The 19,082-nt window shown below is 41.1% G+C and overlaps 1 protein-coding gene across 1 annotated transcript in view; it reads left to right on the top strand.

The window, feature by feature from the left end:
- Nucleotides 1-15,085, top strand: part of LOC137428670 (uncharacterized) — a 30,803-nt gene extending 15,718 nt beyond the window's left edge. The window contains exon 6 of the mRNA XM_078777051.1: nt 14,961-15,085. Coding sequence (XP_078633177.1) covers nt 14,961-15,085 — 125 coding nt within the window. The remainder of the gene's footprint in view (nt 1-14,960) is intronic.
- Nucleotides 15,086-19,082: the final 3,997 nt, after the last annotated feature.

Genomic DNA, 19,082 nt, shown 5'->3' with positions numbered 1-19,082 from the left:
CCTAAAGAGACATGATTTGATTCACAGGAAAGAAAAGCCACACAAATGTTCTGTTTATGAAAAATCCTTCATGTGCAGATCTAAACTGGAGAGACATTATTTGATTCACAGTGGGGAAAAGCCGCACAAATGCTCCATTTGTGAGAAATCCTTCAGAACTTCATCCTCCCTTAATACACACGAGAAGATTCACAGGGGAGAAAAGCCACACAAATGTTCTGTTTGTCAAAAATCCTTCATGAACAGATCTAAACTGAAGAAACATGCTTTCATTCACAGAGGAGAAAAGCCACACAAATGTTCTGTTTGTCAAAAGTCCTTTTTATTCCCATGCCAGCTCAAGACACATGAGATGAAACATTGGGTGGAAAAGCCACACAAATGTTCCATTTGTGAGAAATCATTCACATCCTCTTCCTACCTCAAGATACATGAGTTGATTCACAGTGGGGAAAAGCCGCACAAATGTTCTGTTTGTCAAAAATCCTTCCTACTCAGATCTAAACTGAAAATACATAATTTCATTCACAGTGGAGAAATGCCATACAAATGCTCTGTTTGTCAAAAGTCCTTTTTATTCCCATGCCACCTCAAGATACATGAGATGAACCACAGTGGAGAAAAGCCCCACAAATGCTCCATTTGTGAGAAATCCTTTACATCTTCTTCCTACCTCAACATACACGAGATGATTCACAGGGGAGAAAAGCCACACAAATGTCATGTTTGTCAAAAATCCTTTATATCCTCATCCAATCTAAACAGACATGATTTCATTCACAGTGGGGAAAAGCCACACAAATGTTCCTTTTGTCAAAAATCCTTTATAAGGAGATCCGACCTAAAGCGGCATGTTTTCATTCACAAAGTAGAAAAGCCGCACAAATGTACTTTTTGTCACAAATCCTTCATACGCAGATCCGAACTAAAGCGGCATGTTTTCATTCACAAAGTAGAAACGCCGCACAAATGTTCTTTTTGTCTAAAATCCTTCATATGGAAATCTCAACTCAAGAACCATCAGTTCATTCACAGGGGAGAATAGCCACACAAATGTTATTTTTGTGAAAAATTATTTGTAAGCAGATCCGAGCTAAATAAACATAGTTTTGTTCACAAAGTAGAAAAGCCACACAATTGTTATTTTTGTCAAAAATCCTTTATATGCAGATATAAATTCAAGAGCCATGATTTGATTCACAGGGGAGAAAAGCCGCACAAATGTTCTGTTTGTGAAAAATCCTTTATATTTACATCCGCACTGAAGACACATTATTTTGTTCACAGTGGGGAAAAGCCCAACAAATGTTCTTTTTGTGAAAAATCTTTGTATTCCCATCCCACCTCAAGCAACATGACATTATTCACATTGGGGAAACACAAACCAAACTCGATCCTTGAAAATTAACATATAGTGCTCATGCATGACAAGATGATCCTATCAATTGTGGACATTCCAGGCAGAGCATTGTCAGGACGTAGTGCTCAAACACACAAAAAAGGAAAAGATGGCACTGTTGATTGAGGGTTCGGTTCCCAATGACTTTGGACCAAATACCTCATAGACCAAGAAAATACTCAAATATCAGGATCTGAAAAATGAGGCCAAGAGGATTTGGAAATTGAAGAAAGCTGAAATTGTACCAGTGATAGTTGGAGCAACAGAGATGATCAAGAAACCCCTTACTGAGTATTTAAAAAGCATTCCGGGGAATATCATGACAAACGAGATACAAGTGGAGACTGTCAGAGGTTTAGTGAGGATTCTAAAATGAGCCCTTGGAACAAAGCTATGAGAATGAAGTTTCACAATCTGGTTCATGAATATTGATCCTTTACCGAACTAGAAAGGCACTCTTTGACATCACCACATATGTCTCCGCCCACATTATTACATCATTATAATACTTGTATCAAGTTTGCTTTAAATCCATTCAGCTGTTCTCAAGTTATTACATTTTTACTTGGCATGCCCTCAGACCTTTGACCTCTTGACCCCAAGATCTACTCAATTAATCTTTACATGATTATACATATCTGTACCAAGTTTGAATTAGTTCCCTTTTGCCATCTCAACTTAAAGACCTATTACAGACTTTGACCTCTTGACCCCAAAATGTAGTCAGTTAATCTTTACATCATTGTACACATGTGTACCAAGTTTTAATTTAAACCCTTTCAGCTGTTCACAAATATCACATTTTTACCTGACATGACCTTTGACCTCTTGACCCCAAAATCTAATCATTTCATCTTAACATCATTATCAATATCTGTGCCAAATTTGAATTGGATCCCTTTTGCCGTTCTCAAGTTATAGACCTATTACAGACTTTGACCATTGACCTCTTGACCCCAAAGTCTAATGAGTTAATATTTACATTATTATACATACCTGTACCAAGATTGAACGACATCTCTTCAGCCGTACTCAAGTTATAGACCTATTATGACATTGACCTTTGAACTTTGCTCCAAAAACCTCATCACTTAATCTTTACATTGTTATACACTGGCGTGACTCAGCGCGCTCGGAGCGCCTCACCACATGTCGTTTCAGAGGGATAGGCATCTTTGACCATTTCGGTGTATTTTAGGTCTTCATGGTGTTTTGGGTCTTCAGGGCCATTTGGGTCTTCAGGGACTTTTGGATCCTCTGGGCCTTTAAGGGTATTTGAGGTGTTTTGGGTCTTCAGGGTCTTTGGTGTCTTCAGAGGCTTTTGGGTCTTAAGGGTCTTTTGTTTTCACTGGGTCTTCAAGAGTCTTTGGGGTGTTTTGGTTTTTCAGGGTATTTAAGGGTCTTTGGGGTCTTCAGGGTGTTTTGGGTCTTTTGGGTCTTCGGTGTCTTCAGGGGCTTTTGGGTCTTAAGGGTAGTTTGTTTCCTCTGTGTCTTTAAGAGTCTTCGGGCGTATTTAAGTGTATTTTGGATCTTTTGGGTCTTCGGGGTGTGTTGGGTCTTCGGGGTGTTTTGGGTCTTCAGGGTCTTTGGTGTCTTCAGAGGCTTTTGGGTCTTAAGGGTCTTTTGTTTTCACTGGGTCTTCAAGAGTCTTTGGGGTGTTTTGGTTTTTCATGGTATTTAAGGGTCTTTGGGGTCTTCAGGGTGTTTTGGGTCTTTTGGGTCTTCGGTGTCTTCAGGGGCTTTTGGGTCTTAAGGGTAGTTTGTTTCCTCTGTGTCTTTAAGAGTCTTCGGGCGTATTTAAGTGTATTTTGGATCTTTTGGGTCTTCGGGGTGTGTTGGGTCTTCGGGGTGTTTTGGGTCTTTTGGGTCTTCGGGGTCGTTTGGGTCTTCGGGTCTTTTGGGTCTTTGGGGTCGTTTGGGTCTTCAGGGTATTTTGGGTCTTTGGGGTCTTCAGGGTATTTTGGGTCTTTTGGTCATTTTGGGGCCATTTGGGTCTTCGGGGCCATTTGGGTCTTTGGGGACATTTGGGTCTTCGGTGTGTTTTGGGTCTTCTGTGTGTTTTGGGTTTTCGGTGTGTTTTGGGTCTTTGGGGTCTTTTGGGTCTTTTGGATCTTTGGAGTATTTTGGGTGTTTTGGGTCTTCAGGGGCTTTTGGGTCTAAAGAGTCTTTTGGTTCCTCTGGGTCTTTAAGGGTATTTAAGGTTCTAAAGGATCCTTAAGGTTCTTTGGGGTCTTCAGGGTGTTTTGGGTCTTCGGGGTCTTTTGGGTCTTTGGAGCCATTTGGGTCTTTTGTATCCTCTGGGCCTGTGGGGTATTTGGGGTGTTTTGGGGTCTTTGTGGTCTTTAAGGGACTTCGTGGTCTTCAGGGTGTTTTGGGTCTTTTGGGTCTTCAGGGTGTTTTGGGTCTTCGAGTTATTTTGGGTCTTCAGTTTATTTTGGTCTTCGGTTTATTTTGGGTCTTCGGGTTATTTTGAGTCTTTGGGGTGTTTTGGGTCTTCGGGGTGTTTTTTTTTTTTTTTTTTTTTTTTTTTTTTTTGTATACAAGATCGAGGCTCGTGAAAGAGCGAACATTAATCACACAGAAAGACAAACCGACACATAAAACATATAACATAGGGAGCGGTTGACAAGATGGGGAGAGAGGGGGAAGGACACAAACACAACATTTGAGAGCAGGGACCGAGAGACATGGAGACATCGAGAGATCTGAGAGAGGGCGAGGGCTTTGGGGGGGGGGGGGGGGCATGGGAAGGGGGCAGTGGGAGAGGTATAAAACATATGTACACTGCCAGGACTTCCAGGAAAGAAGTTGGAATTTCAAACAAGGTGGATCTGGGGTGAATTAGCGGGGGTAGAAAAGATCAAGGTTTTGGATGGGGGAAGATAAGAGATGGTGGTGAACAGCTGTTTTAAAGACCTGGAGGGAGGAGTGGGATTGAAGGGAGTGAGGGAGTTTGTTCCAGAGGCGGGAGAAAAGAGGAATGAAAGAGTGAAGGTGAGCGGAGAGCCGAGATTTCGGCAGTTTAACCATCAGAGGGTTGCTGGCAGATCTTGTGCGACCTGTAGGAATATTTGGGGGACAGAGCACAGAGAGAGCTGGGGGTGCAAGGCCGGAGAGGAGTCGGTAGAAGACAGAAAGACCACCTACCTGCCTGCGGTGAGTGAGTGAAAGGCCCTCAGAGATAGCTTCATCGCGGGAGATTCCAATAATTCTGAAAGCTTTGGTTTCAACAGCGTGAAGCCGAGCTAGGTGTGAGGCAGGAGCACCGGCCCATAGGGGAGAACAGTATTCCATTGAGCTGCGGATGAAAGCCTTGTATGTGGTGAGGAGCTCAGGTGTGCCGAGGAAGGACTTCGCACGACGGAGGATGCCCAGTCGGCGACTGGCTTTGGAGGCCAGCTTGGAAATGTGGTTTTCCCAAGAAAGATCATGGCAGATAGTGAGACCCAAAATCTTGAGCGACAGAACTTCTTGGAGAGGATTGTTGAGAAAGTAGATGGGAGGGTTGTCCAGTCGATCTTTTCGGAGAGACATAGTAAGAGTGTGAGATTTGTCAGGATTGAAAGACATGTTCCACTTGTTTAACCAGTCTGTGATTTTGTCCAGGTCTTCAGAGAGTGAGGAGGCAGCAGACTGCCGATCTGAGGGAAGAGGAATGGAGCGGCAGAGAGTGGAGTCATCAGCAAAGAGATAGAGAGGATTTTCGAGAGAGTCAGAGAGATCATTGATGAAGACCAGAAAAAGCACGGGGCCCAGAACACTGCCTTGGGGAACTCCAGCCTGAACAGGAAGAGGAGATGAGAGAAACCCATTCAGGGCCACACGTTGACGACGACTAGAGAGGAAGTCCGCCAGCCATGCGTGGAGATTTCCATGGATACCAAAGGAGGAGAGTTTGGTGAGCAGAGCGGGGTGCCAGACCGTGTCGAAGGCACGTGATATGTCGAGGGAGACAGCTCTAATTTCCTGTTTGGCATTGAGGACCTCCATCCATTGTTGAGACAGCAGAAGCAGCATGTCCAGAGTAGAGTGACCTGGTCTGAAACCAAATTGATGATCAGAGATCAAGCCATTGGAGAAGAGGAAAGATTTCATATCAGAAGCAATGATGGATTCCATGACTTTGCTGATAATTGGGAGAAGGCTGATTGGTCTGTAGTTGCTAGGATCTGTTTTTGCACCTTTTTTGTGCAAAGCGGTGATGTTGGCTGATTTCCAAGCAGATGGCAGTTGACCTTGAGCAAAAGAGAGGGTGAAGAGAACAGAGAGAGGGTGAGATAGAGCAGCAGAGCAGGATTTTAGGACCCGTGGGCTGATGCCGTCGGGTCCAGTTGCAGAATCAGAGTCGAGGGTTGACAGAAACTTTTCCACCTTGTCAGGAGGAAAGGACACGGAGTCCAGGAGCAGCAGGGTACGACTGGGTATGGTGGGTACAGAGAGGGATGGGTTTGGGACACAAGATTTAGAGGCAAACACAGAGTTGAGGCATTCAGCTTTTTCACGTGCGGAGTCAGCTGTGTAGCCGTTTGAGGTAAGGGAGGGGATGGAGGGGGAACAAACACCAGAAACGGATTTGACCAGACGCCACCAGGATTTGGAAGAGGGAGACAGATAAGAGAGTTCGGTCTTGAGAACGGAGAGATATTGTTTCCTGGCTCTCCTGAGGGTGGACACACACTTGTTTCGGGCTTTGTGAAAGGAAATGAGATTTCCTTCCGTTGGATTTGCTTTCCAGGAGACGAAGACAAGTTGTTTCTGGGCAACAGCCTCACCACAAGATTCCATGTACCATGGACGGGAGGAAGGGTATGACAACTGAAGACGAGATGGGATAAATCTGTGCATGAGAGAGAGCAATTTACTTTGGAAGAATTCCCAGGATGAGTTGATGTCAGAGGTGGTAGAGATGGGAGACCAGTCCAGATGATTGATGGCTGCTTGAAGACCGTGCCAGTTGGCCTGAGTGAAATGCCAGACTCGTCGACGCTGAGCAGGCTCCCTGAGGATGGTCAGAGAGATGTCCACTTTAACAAGGACATGATCAGATGATCCGATCGGAGCAGAAGAAGAGCAGCAGACATTTTCAGGGAAGTTAGTCATAACCAAGTCCAGAAGAGAAGATGTTCCGTTGACTGAGATCCGGGTCGGGAAATTGACAGATTGTGTCAGTCCCAGTGAGTCGCAGAAGTCCTTTGCTGAGGAGCCATGGCTGGTGAGAGAGGTACCCACACCCAGCCAACTGGCATGATGACAGTTGAAATCACCACATATGAGGAAGAGAGAGTTGGGATGAGTAGATAGAAGTTGGTCCATATCATCAGACAGCGAGATGTAGATGGAGTCATCACTGTTTGGTGGACGGTACAACACACATATGAACAAGAGGTGGGAGCGAAGGGGAAGCCGTAGCCAGAGGTATTCCTGGGGGTGAGGTGGAGAGGGTGCAGTGCAGGGCGAGTGAGGAAGAGAGTTTTTGATAAAGATAGCAACCCCGCCTCCAGGACGAGGCTCAGGTCTATCATACCGGAGGAGGGAGTAGCCCGGGAGAGATACTATGGAATCAGAGACATCATAAAGGAGGAAAGTTTCTGTTAAGCAGATCACGTCTGGTTTGACAGAAGCAACCTGTATGGAGAGATCAGTTAAGTTTGAACGAAGGCCCCGGATGTTTGAGGTCCATACCGTTAATGAAGAGGAAGGGGGAGCATCAGATACAGAACAGGGGGGAGGAGGGGTAGGGTAAGATGTGGAAGAGGTGGAAGAGGTAGGGAGAGCTGTTGAAGGTGTGTCAGAGATTTCAGAATAGCTTGGAGAAAGGGAAGGATGGGGCGGACAAAAGGTTTGATGGTGATTGGGTGAGCCACAATGAGGTGTTATTTGAGGAGGGGGAAGAGCGAGGCAGAAGGTTGGGGGAGATGGAGGTGAGAGTTTGAAGGGGGAAGAAGCGGGGAGGACGCTTTGAGGAGGGGGAGTGAGCGGGGGGAAATTGAGAAGCAATGAGGGTGGGGAGATTTGAAGGGGAGGGGTGAGGGGGGAGTTTGGGAGGGAAGGGACAAGGGGAGGGATTTGAAAGGGATGGGATATGGGGGAGATTTGGAGGGGAGGGGTGAGGCAGGAGTCTAGGAGGGGAGGGGCGAGGGGCGTCTTGGCGGGGAGGGGTGAGGGGGTAGTTTAGGAGGGAGGGGGCAAGGGGGGAGATTTGAAAGGGATGGGTGATGGGGAAGATTTGGAGGGGAGGGGTGATGGGGAAGATTTGGAGGGGAGGGGTTATGGGGAAGATTTGGAGGGGAGGGGTGAGATTGGATTTTTGAAAGTGTACGATTTATGGGAAACGAACATTTATTGCAAAATGAGTTTCTTGTGACCTTCGAGTTAAAAATACGTTTAAGGATGCTGGATGGAGGATGGAGTGCAGGAGAGTTTAGGGAATGTAGAAAAAAGGCACTATAGGAGATGGATATTTTTTTTGGGATGAATTGATTTGGTGAGCAAGTCGAAAGCAGCCTTTTAAAGAAGAAGAAGAAAAAGGTGTTATAAAATATGACGGAATACATAACTTGAGGGGAAAGTGTAAACATTGAAGGTTAATGAGTGAAAACTATCTGGGGAAATGGGGGAGAAACACGTGGTCGAAGAACGAACGAACGAATAAGAATGAATAAACGAATGAGAACAGAGAAGGAAATGTTGTTTTTTTTTTGTTTTTTTTTTGAGTTGAGATTAACACAAGGAAGTAGGCTATGGGTGAAAAGACTGGGAATACAGAGAACGAAAGTTATTGGATCACAAACGACGGACCACTGAGAGAAAAACAAAGCCTCAAGGTTGTACAGTGCACACTGTACAAGGCCTTGCTCGTGACACGGCAAACAGACGATCAATTTATGAAAGATAAACACCGAGAAACAACCAAAGTTGCACACAATAACTTCACACACCGAAAGATAAATACAGTTTCGACAAAATACAATTGTGAACAGACTTAACTTCGAAAAACGTGGAGACCGTGTGGAGCTTCGAAAATCCCTGCCGCCGTCTCCAAGATCTCGCGAGATTGGGTCTTTGGGGTGTTTTGGGTCTTCGGGGTGTTTTTGGTCTTCGGGGTGTTTTGGGTCTTCGGGGTGTTTTGGGTCTTCGGGGTGTTTTGGGTCTTCGGTGTGTTTTGGGTCTTCGGTGTGTTTTGGGTCTTCGGTGTGTTTTTGGTCTTCTGTGTGTTTTGGGTCTTCAGTGTGTTTTGGGTCTAAGGTGAGTTTTGGGTCTTCGGGGTGTTTTGGATCTTCGGTGTGTTTTGGGTCTTCGGTGTGTTTTTGGTCTTCTGTGTGTTTTGGGTCTTCGGTGTGTTTTGGGTCTAAGGTGAGTTTTGGGTCTTCGGTGTGTTTTGGGTCTTCGGTGTGTTTTGGGTCTTCGGTGTGTTTTGGGTCTTCGGTGTGTTTTGGGTCTTCGGTGTGTTTTGGGTCTTCGGTGTGTTTTAGGTCTTCGGTGTGTCTTGGGTCTTCGGTGTGTTTTGGGTCTTCAGTGTGTTTTGGGTCTTCAGTGTGTTTTGGGTCTTCAGGGTATTTTGGGTCTTCAGGGGTCTTGGTGGTCTTAAGGGTCTTTGGGGGCTTAAAGGGTCGTGAAAGGTCTGAGGGGTCTCGGCGATCTAAACGTAATTAAGAGTTCACGGACTGTTTTGGGTGTTAATTTTGTTTGAAGAAGAAGAAGAAGACGTTTTGCTCGCATGTAAACATACATACCCATATATGTTTGCTCTATTATAAGATGACATCATAGGTCACATGGTTTGGCAGCCTTATTGGATTTAACCTAAAACCGGAAAAAAAACATCTTCTCCTAAACCACCAAATCGATTGACTCGAAACTTTATATGTGTCATTGACTAGGCATGGCGATTAAAAGATGATCACGAGAACAACATTGGTCATATGGTGTGGCATCCATATTGGATTGAAGGGAAATATTAAATAATTATATCTCTGAAACCACTTCCCCTATCATCTAACACCAATGTTGCATATAGTTTGAAAATGATTTCATTTCATTTCGGTTTATTGAAATTGAGCATTTCAGTCAAAAAAGGAATTGTTGAATTCTTGTATCTTTGAGTCTCACACCGAGGTAGGTCAAGATGTTGAGCATTCCTGAGTTGCATATCATATCGAGACACAGATTGTCGGGTAGGAGGAAGAATGTCACGGTGACTATCACATTTTAAAAGACCAAGACCAAAACGCAAGGGAAGCTCATTCCTGCGTTCGCTCAACAACTGTAAACCAAAACGACAAAGTTGTTGCGCAAATGACTGAATAGAAGGGTACGCAATAAAACGGAGCGCACGCTTCTGGAGTTGTTCAATCTCATCGCTCTGAGCCCTTGTAATGCCAGAACCCCACATGGGCACCGAACTCCAGCAAAGGGCGAATGTACACTTTGTATATTTCAACAAGATCAGCGGCACTCACATGGAATTTTTTTCAAGGTACAAAGAACGAGGAGTCGTCGAGCAGCACGAGATACCATCTGCTGGATTTGACTATTCCACTTCAGATCAGATTGGATTATAACACCAAGGAGAGTGAGCGATTGAACTCTTTGCAGAGCGATGTTGTCAATGACGATGTTTAATTGGGGTGGAACATTCTGAAGAAAATACATTTGCATAATCTTGCATTTCTCCGCTTCGGCCTAACATCGTTAAGGCAACACCAAACACCAAGTGCATCAACATGGGCTTGCATCGAACTATGCTCAGTTCTGTTCAACATTTCAACCTCAACCAGCCTCAAATCATCCACATATTTCTCACGATGTTCTGTTGTTACAGCTGCATCATTCGCCAGAACAAGGAGCAAAATTGGTCCTAGTTTCGTCCCTTGTGGAACTCCGCAGGAGAGACACAAATAATATGATGTCTTCCCTTGATAAAGAACCACCTGGGAACGATCAGAAAGGAAACTGCACTCTGTAGGTAGGATGGAAGCATCAACCCCAAGCTGAACGAGCTTTTCGATGACCTTGGAGTGATTGACCAGGTCCAAGGCCTTGGTAAATTCAAAAGTGCAAATATTCATATAATGACCTCGTTGGTCAAGATTTCGATGTATAACATCCAGCATATGGACTAACTAGTGGTTGATAGAACTTCCTTTCATGTTTCCAAACTGTGAAGGATCAATATGAGGTTTAAAATCGACCAAAATATATGATGATGTCGTAGGTCACGTGGTTTGGCAGCCATTTTGGATAGAAAAACGAACCTTATCCGATCAACACAAAACTTCACAAAAGTGATCTCCTACCCATACATAATTATCAGAGTGTACATTTTTAAGGTCATGTCACGTGGTGTGGCAACCAAAATAGCTTGAAAGCCGAGATTTAAAAAAATCCCTTCTCTGAAACTGTTTCACCGATCGATGCGAAACCTGTCATGGCTGGTGAAAATGTGATACTTGAAAACAGCTGAAAGGATTTAAATCAAACTTGTTTATTTTTAGGACAGTGAACGAGGGCATATACCCGTTGTGGGACTATGAGGAGGCATATTGGCCACACAGTTGCATTGCTCTAGTTTTTGTACACCGCTCCTTTCCTATGCCATCTCCAGGCATTGCAAATCGTCATTGCTGGGCACCGAAGGGGGCTCGGCAGTGACGCACGCTGAAAGAGAGTACTCAATTTTCACTCTGGTTGTTTGTTTTCTTGCTTTCTTGTTTTCTTGTTTGTTTTCTTGTTTGTTTGTCCGGACGATATCTCAGCCATCCTTTGAGCTAGGAAGCTGAAATTTCGGCACAGTAGTGAGAAAGTCCTTTGACAAAAACTGTATTTTTGTTTTTTGATTAATCAATTAATTGAGGAGTTATTTAATTATTAGCGTTTAATTAAGTACTTATTTAATTAATTAAATTTCATTTCTCTTCTGACCATTAACTCAGGCACCTCTTGAGTTAGGAAGCTGATATTTGGACATGCCAAAGACCAGGTGATTTGGCTGCAAAGGCTATTTTTGATTTATTAATTAATCAATTAATCGATTAATTATTTAATTATTCGATTAATGACCAAAAAAAATTTTTTTTTAAGTTACAGATTCTGATGAAATGGTGGTGGTTTATGTGTTCTCTGACCGAATTGATTAATAATTTAATTTTTTTATGATTATTGTTTATTTATTTTCATTATTAATCATTTATTTATTTTCTTTCTCATTTGGCCAATATCTCAGGCACCTTTTGAGCTCGGAAGCTAATATTTGGACATGAGTGACCAAGTGATGTGGCTATCAAGGATATTTGTGATTTATTGATTAATCAATTAATCGATTAATTATTTAATTATTCGATTAAGTACTAAAAAATTGTTTGTTTTTTCAGTTACAGATTCTGATGAAATGGTGGTGGTTTATGTGTTCTGTGACCGAATTGATTAATAATTTAATTTTTTAATGATTATTATTTATTTATTTTCTTTATTAATCATTCATTTATTTTCTTTGTCATTTGGCCAATATCTCAGGCACCTTTTGAGCTGGGAAGCTAATATTTGGACATGACAGTGACCGTGTTGTGGCTCTCAAGGATATTTTTGATTTATTGATTAATCATTTAATCGCTTAATTATTTATTGATTAATTGATTAATTACTTATTGATTAATCAATTAATTATTTAATTTTTTATTAATGACTTATTTAATTTAATTTCTAAAAGATAGGTCTTCGGATGAAGCACTACTGGTTTAGTTATGCTATTAGCCAATTGATTAAGAAAATATTTTGTGATAATCTTTTATTGCTTTTAATCATACAATTAATCAATCAATTAGCGAACACCTCTCCCTCCCAATGCAGCCTCTATGAGGTGCACTGCGGTATTGCCGGGCGCCCGAGGCGCCCCGGCAATGCCGCGCTGTAGGATATTTCATTATTTGGCATGGGGGCGGTGTACTTTGAATGTATCTTTACTTGTTTTTTTTATTAATCAATTTTTTCATTGATTACTTAATGATTATCAATTTATTAATCAGTTGTTTATTTTCTTTCTCATCTGGGCAATATCTCAGGCACCTTTTGAGTTCGGAAGCTGATATTTGGACATGACAATAACCAAGTGATTTGGCTGTATAAAGGGTATTTTTGATTTACTGATTAATCAATTCATTGAATAATTATTTAATTATTCTTATTTAACATTATATCTCATGCACCTTTTGAGCTTGGAAGCTGAAATTTGGACATGACAGTGACCAAGTGTTTTTGGCTATAAAGGATAATTTTGATTTGTTGATATAATCAATGAATCAATTAATATTTTTTTTCCCGATTAATTACTGCGTTAATTAATTTTCAAAAACTTATGGATTCAGATGAGGCAGTGGTGGTTTAGGTATGCTATTTTTCAATTGATTAAGAAATTAATTATTTTATGATTACTATTGATTTATTTTAATTATGCAATTAATCAATCAATTATTGTATACCACTTCCTCCCAATTCTGTCTCCATATGCTGCAATGGTCTTTCTGTCTTCTATGGACTCCTCTCCAGCCTAGCTCCCCCAGCTCTATCTGTGCTCTGTCCCCCAAATATTGCCACAGTTCGCACAAGATCTGTCAGCAACCATCTTCTGGTGAAATTGCGAAAATCAAGACTCTCTGCTCACCTTCACTCTTTCATTCCTCTTTACTCTCGCCTCTGGAACAAACTCCTTCCCTCTCTTCAATCCCACTCCTCCCTCCAGGTCTTTAAAACAGCTGTTCACCACCATCTCTTATCTTCCCCCATCCAAAACCTTGATATTTTCTACCCCCGTTAATTGATCCTCTTTTTTGAAATACCAACTTCTTTCCTGGAAGTCCGAGCAGTGTCCATGTGTTTTATACCTGTCCCAACCTCCGCCCCCCCCCCCCTTCCCATGCCCCCTCCCACCAAGCCCTCTCCCTCCCACAGATCTCCCGATGTCCCTGTTCTCCAATGTTGTACTTGTGTGCTTCCCTCTCTCTCTTCCCATCTTGTCTCCCGCTCCCTTTATTATATGTTTTATGTGTCCTTTTTTTTTTTTGTCATTAATGTTCGCTCTTACACGAGCCTCAATCTTGCATACAAAAAAACCCCAAAAAAACAAGAAGACGGGCTCCAAAAGTCTTCTTTTTGCCTACTTTTCTTTCCTATTTTGGATTATTGTCCTCTTTGGATCCGCTGTTGCATGAATGTCGATGTAATAATCCTGAACCGCTCTTTCATTAGACCTCAAATCTTGAATATTAATCAATTTTCAGTAAAGATTGGATTAATTTCAAAAACCATTCAGATATTAATGGATGTTCGTTTCTTTGTTTTGTTATTAACTTACTTCCTTACTTAATGAAAAATCAAAAGGTAGTTTAGATGACACAAACATGATAATGTTTTTAAATGTAGGAGAGATGCCTTCTCATCAACAAAGATGATTGAAGTTTTTTATTTATTTGTTTAGCCTGTTTCTCAACAGGTCTCAGTGAATCGTTTCCTGCAGCATTCGCATAAAAGAACAGCAATAAGCACTCTTTGTGAACATTGAAGAAAGATGCAGTTCTCTCAAAATCATCTTTCACTGAATAACTTTCAGGTGATTCTTTACCTTAAAAACCCAAGACAGGAAAAGAAGATCTAAAATTAAATCAAGCGATTGCTTCTAACACAAGAAATGTAACAGTATTTATCAATTAATATGCCAATATTCTTTTTGAAGATGTCTCTTTTAACTTTCCCATTGTTACCCCGTGTATGCAAAGTGAAAAAAGTGGGGGTTAAGCAAATGGTTCACTTCTGTATGTCTACAAACGTCAGTTTGGATGAACTGATCGGTGTCGTGTGATTAGGACAAATTGATTCATTATGGTGAAGATCCGAATCCAGCCGGATACGTGAAGGTATTAAAATTTTAAGTGATTATTTACCATTGAGAGATGCTGCCAAAACGATATATAGCACGATATTTTAAAAAGTTGTGAATGAGTTATGACAAAACTAGATGAATGAGCTGGTTAGGTGACAAAAAAAGCCGATTTTGGGCCATTCCACACAAACTCATCCCAGCATGCAAAATATATTTTTGGTCGTATTGAAATGAATGATGCTTTTTATTTCTTCCACAAAGCTCAATTTTCACAAGGTAATCCAAAACTTTTCAAACCGGAATACCTTTCCATGAAATACCACTTGAAAACAACACGGTGAAGCTATAAAACAGTAACAAAAAAAAAAAACTTGCTGCTGTAGCCTTAAATCACAGAGTTGTTTCACACAGAAAGTCAAGTACAGTGTACAAATGCTTGACACGAGATAAATTATATGATTACAACTCTTGTTACAGTATTTATATCGTGCAAATCTTCAAATTTTCGAGATATAAGTTTTTATCCTTGTCATGGAACACATGAAACCAAATATAGTCTGCTTAAGCTTTATGTTATAGAATGATGGTGCCTGTATTGTGTTTAACACACATAATGTCACACACCAACCATTGCATTTAACCAGGTGCACCATTTATTGCTGAATTTGAATGTTGGTGTTGAATTTATAGTGAACATGTTCATCTGCAGCAGCGATTACTGGAACTGGAGGTTCAGTTTTGCAGACCATAAACTGAGGCTTAGAGTCAAGAATGTCAGCTGGTACTGGCAACCTCCACAGACCATTCTGCACTGATTCCATCACAGTAACTTCAGTGTCATCACCAATAATTTGGGTCACTTCCCCTGGAAAATTCTTGCCATCATATTTAACACAATCACCCAATCACTTACCTCAGTACTGATAGACTGTGGGTAAGCTGGCACATTGGATACAGTTGTACCACTGTCACAAGCAGCTGCAATAGAGATATTGGAATATTAAATTCTTATTGAAAGTTCAACATGTTCAACATCACTGTTGGTCTTCCATAGTTTTAAGTGACAGCCATCATCACATTCAGTAACACGCATTTTGCTTATCACATGCCCTTCCTTTGCACCATCCCATGCAAAAAATATTATAAAGATGGGATAATTTTTGAAAACATAAACGTGTTTTTTGTCTTCTTCTTTTTTTCTTATGTTGCAGAGACATCTGTGGAGCATCCTGTAAATTTGAGTTCAGGTCCTGCTGGGTCGTTTTCATGCAATGCAATATTGAAAAGAAACATGGATAAGACAAGGACAACCTCATTTGCTGTGAAAAAATGTGAAATGAATCACATTGGTGATAATGTACAGCAAGATGCTGTTTTTGAAAAACCCTTCCCAATTTCTGCATCTACCTTAGGGACGTCTGAGACCATTCAAACTGACGAAAAGCTGTGCAAGTGTTCACTTTGTGAAAAATCCTTTGCAACTTCTTCTTTTCTAAAGGTACATGAGATGACTCACGTGGGAAATAAACCACACAGATGTTCTTTCTGCAATAGAACATTTCAAACTTCTACTCTGCAAAGCAAACATGAGATCATTCATAATGGTGAAAATCCACACAAGTGTACCATTTGTAGTAAAGCTTTTGCTACTTCATTTGCATTAAAGAGGCATGGAATTATTCACATGAAAGAAATGGCGTATGAATGTTCTGTTTGTCAAAAATCCTTCATGTTGTCATATGACCTAAAGAGGCATGGGTTGACTCACAAGGCAGAAAAGCCACACAAATGTTCTGTTTGTCAAAAATCCTTCTTATACAGATCTAAACTGAAGACACATTGTTTGATTCACAGTGGAGAAAAGCCACACAAATGTTCTGTTTGTAAAAAATCCTTCATATACAGATCTAAACTGAAGACACATTATTTGATTCACAGTGGAGAAAAGCCACACAAATGTTCTGTTTGTGAAAAAGCCTTCATGTTGTCATATGACCTGAAGAGGCATGGGTTGACTCACAAGCCAGAAAAGCCACACAAATGTTCTCTTTGTGAAAAATCCTTCATGTTGTCATATTACCTGAAGAGGCATGGGTTGATTCACAAGGCAGAAAATCCACACAAATGTTTTGTTTGTAAAAAATCCTTCATATCGTCATGTCAACTAAAGAGACATGATTTGATTCACAGGAAAGAAAAGCCACACAAATGTTCTGTTTGTGAAAAATCCTTCATATGCAGATCTAGACTGGAGAGACATTATTTGATTCACAGTGGAGAAAAGCCACACAAATGTTCTGTTTGTGAAAAATCCTTCATATGCAGATCTAGACTGGAGAGACATTATTTGATTCACAGAGGAGAAAAGCCACACAAATGTTCTGTTTGTCAAAAGTCCTTTTTATTCCCATGCCAGCTCAAGACACATGAGATGAAACATTGCGTGGAAAAGCCACACAAATGTTCCATTTGTGAGAAATCCTTCACATCCTCTTCCTACCTCAAGATACATGAGTTGATTCACAGTGAGGAAAAGCCACACAAATGTTCTGTTTGTCAAAAATCCTTCCTGTACAGATCTAAACTGAAGAGACATCATTTCATTCACAGTGGAGAAATGCCATACAAATGCTCTCTTTGTCAAAAGTCCTTTTTATACCCATGCCACCTCAAGATGCACGAGATGATTCACAGGGGAGAAAAGCCACACAAATGTAATGTTTGTCAAAAATCCTTTATAACCTCATCCAATCTAAACAGACATGATTTAATTCACAGTGGGGAAAGGCCATACAAATGTTCCTTTTGTCAAAAATCCTTTACAAGGAGATACGACCTAAGGCGGCATGTTCTCAATCACAAAATAGAAATGCCGCACAAATGTTCTTTTTGTCTAAAATCCTTCATATGGAAATCTCAACTCAAGAACCATCAGTTCATTCACAGGCGAGAATAGCCACACAAATGTTCTTTTTGTGAAAAATTATTTGTTAGCAGATCCGAGCTAAATAAACATAGTTTTGTTCACAAAGTAGAAAAGCCACACAAATGTTCTTTTTGTCAAAAATCCTTTATATGCAGATATAAATTCAAGAGACATGATTTGATTCACAGGGGAGAAAAGCCGCACAAATGTTCTGTTTGTGAAAAATCCTTTATATTTACATCCGCACTGAAGACACATTATTTTGTTCACAGTGGGGAAAAGCCCAACAAATGTTCTTTTTGTGAAAAATCTTTGTATTCCCATCCCACCTCAAGCAACATGAGATTATTCACATTCGGGAAACACAAACCAAACTCGATCCTTGAAAATGAACATATAGTGCTCATGCATGACAAGATGATCCTATCAAGTGTGGACATTCCAGGCAGAGCATTGTCAGGACGTAGTGCTCAAACACACAAAAAAGGAAAAGATGGCACTGTTGATTGAGGGTTCGGTTCCCAATGACTTTGGACCAAATACCTCACAGACCAAGAAAATACTCAAATATCAGGATCTGAAAAATGAGGCCAAGAGGATTTGGAAATTGAAGAAAGCTGAAATTGTACCAGTGATAGTTGGAGCAACAGAGATGATCAAGAAACCCTTTACTGAGTATTTAAAAAGCATTCCGGGGAATATCACGACAGACGAGCTACAAGTGGAGGCTGTCAGAGGTTTAGTGAGGATTCTAAAATGAGCCCTTGGAACAAAGCTATGAGAATGAAGTTTCACAATCTGGTTCATGAATATTGATCCTTTACCGAACTAGAAAGGCACTCTTTGACATCACGACATATGGCTCCGCCCACATTATTACATCATTATAATACTTGTATCAAGTTTGCTTTAAATCCATTCAGCTGTTCTCAAGTTATTACATTTTTACTTGGCATGACCTCTGACCTTTGACCTCTTGACCCCAAAATCTACTCAGTTAATCTTTACATCATTATACATATCTGTACCAAGTTTGAATTAGATCCCATTTGCCATCTCAACTTAAAGACCTATTACAGATTTTGACCTCTTGACCCCAAGATGTCGTCAGTTAATCTTTACATTATTGTACATATGTGTACCAAGTTTTAATTTAAATCCTTTCAGCTGTTCACAAATATCACATTTTTACCTGACATGACCTTTGACCTCTTGACCCCAAAATCTAATCAGTTAGTCTTCACATCATTATCAATATCTGTGCCAAGTTTGAATTGGATCCCTTTTACCGTTCTCAAGTTATAGACCTATTACAGACTTTGACCATTGACCTCTTGACCCCAAAGTCTAATGAGTTAATCTTTACATTATTATACATACCTGTACCAAGTTTGAACTACATCTCTTCAGCCATACTCAAGTTATAGACCTATTAGAACATTGACCTATGAACTTTGCTCCAAAAACCTAATCACTTAATCTTTACATTATTATACACTGGCGTGACTCGGCGCGCCCTGCGCGCCTCACCACACGTCGTTTCAGAGGGATAGGCATATTTGACCATTTCGGTGTCTTTTTAGTCTTCATGGTGTTTTGGGTCTTCAGGGCCATTTGGGTCTTCAGGGTCTTTTGGATCCTCTGGGCCTTTAAGGGTATTTGAGGTGTTTTGGGTCTTCAGGGTCTTTGGTGTCTTCAGAGGCTTTTGGGTCTTAAAGGTCTTTTCTTTCCTCTGTGCCTTTAAGAGTCTTCGGGGGTATTTAAGCATATTTTGGATCTTTTGGGTCTTTGGGGTGTTTTGGGTCTTGGGGGTGTTTTGGGTCTTCAGGGTCGTTTGGGTCTTCAGGGCCGTTTGGGTCTTCATGGTATTTTGGGTCGTTGGGGCC

This window comes from Myxine glutinosa, chromosome 5, assembly GCF_964187855.1.
Source record: "Myxine glutinosa chromosome 5, kmMyxGlut1.1, whole genome shotgun sequence".
Lineage (NCBI taxonomy): Eukaryota > Metazoa > Chordata > Myxini > Myxiniformes > Myxinidae > Myxine > Myxine glutinosa.
This window is presented reverse-complemented; position numbering and strand designations above follow the sequence as displayed.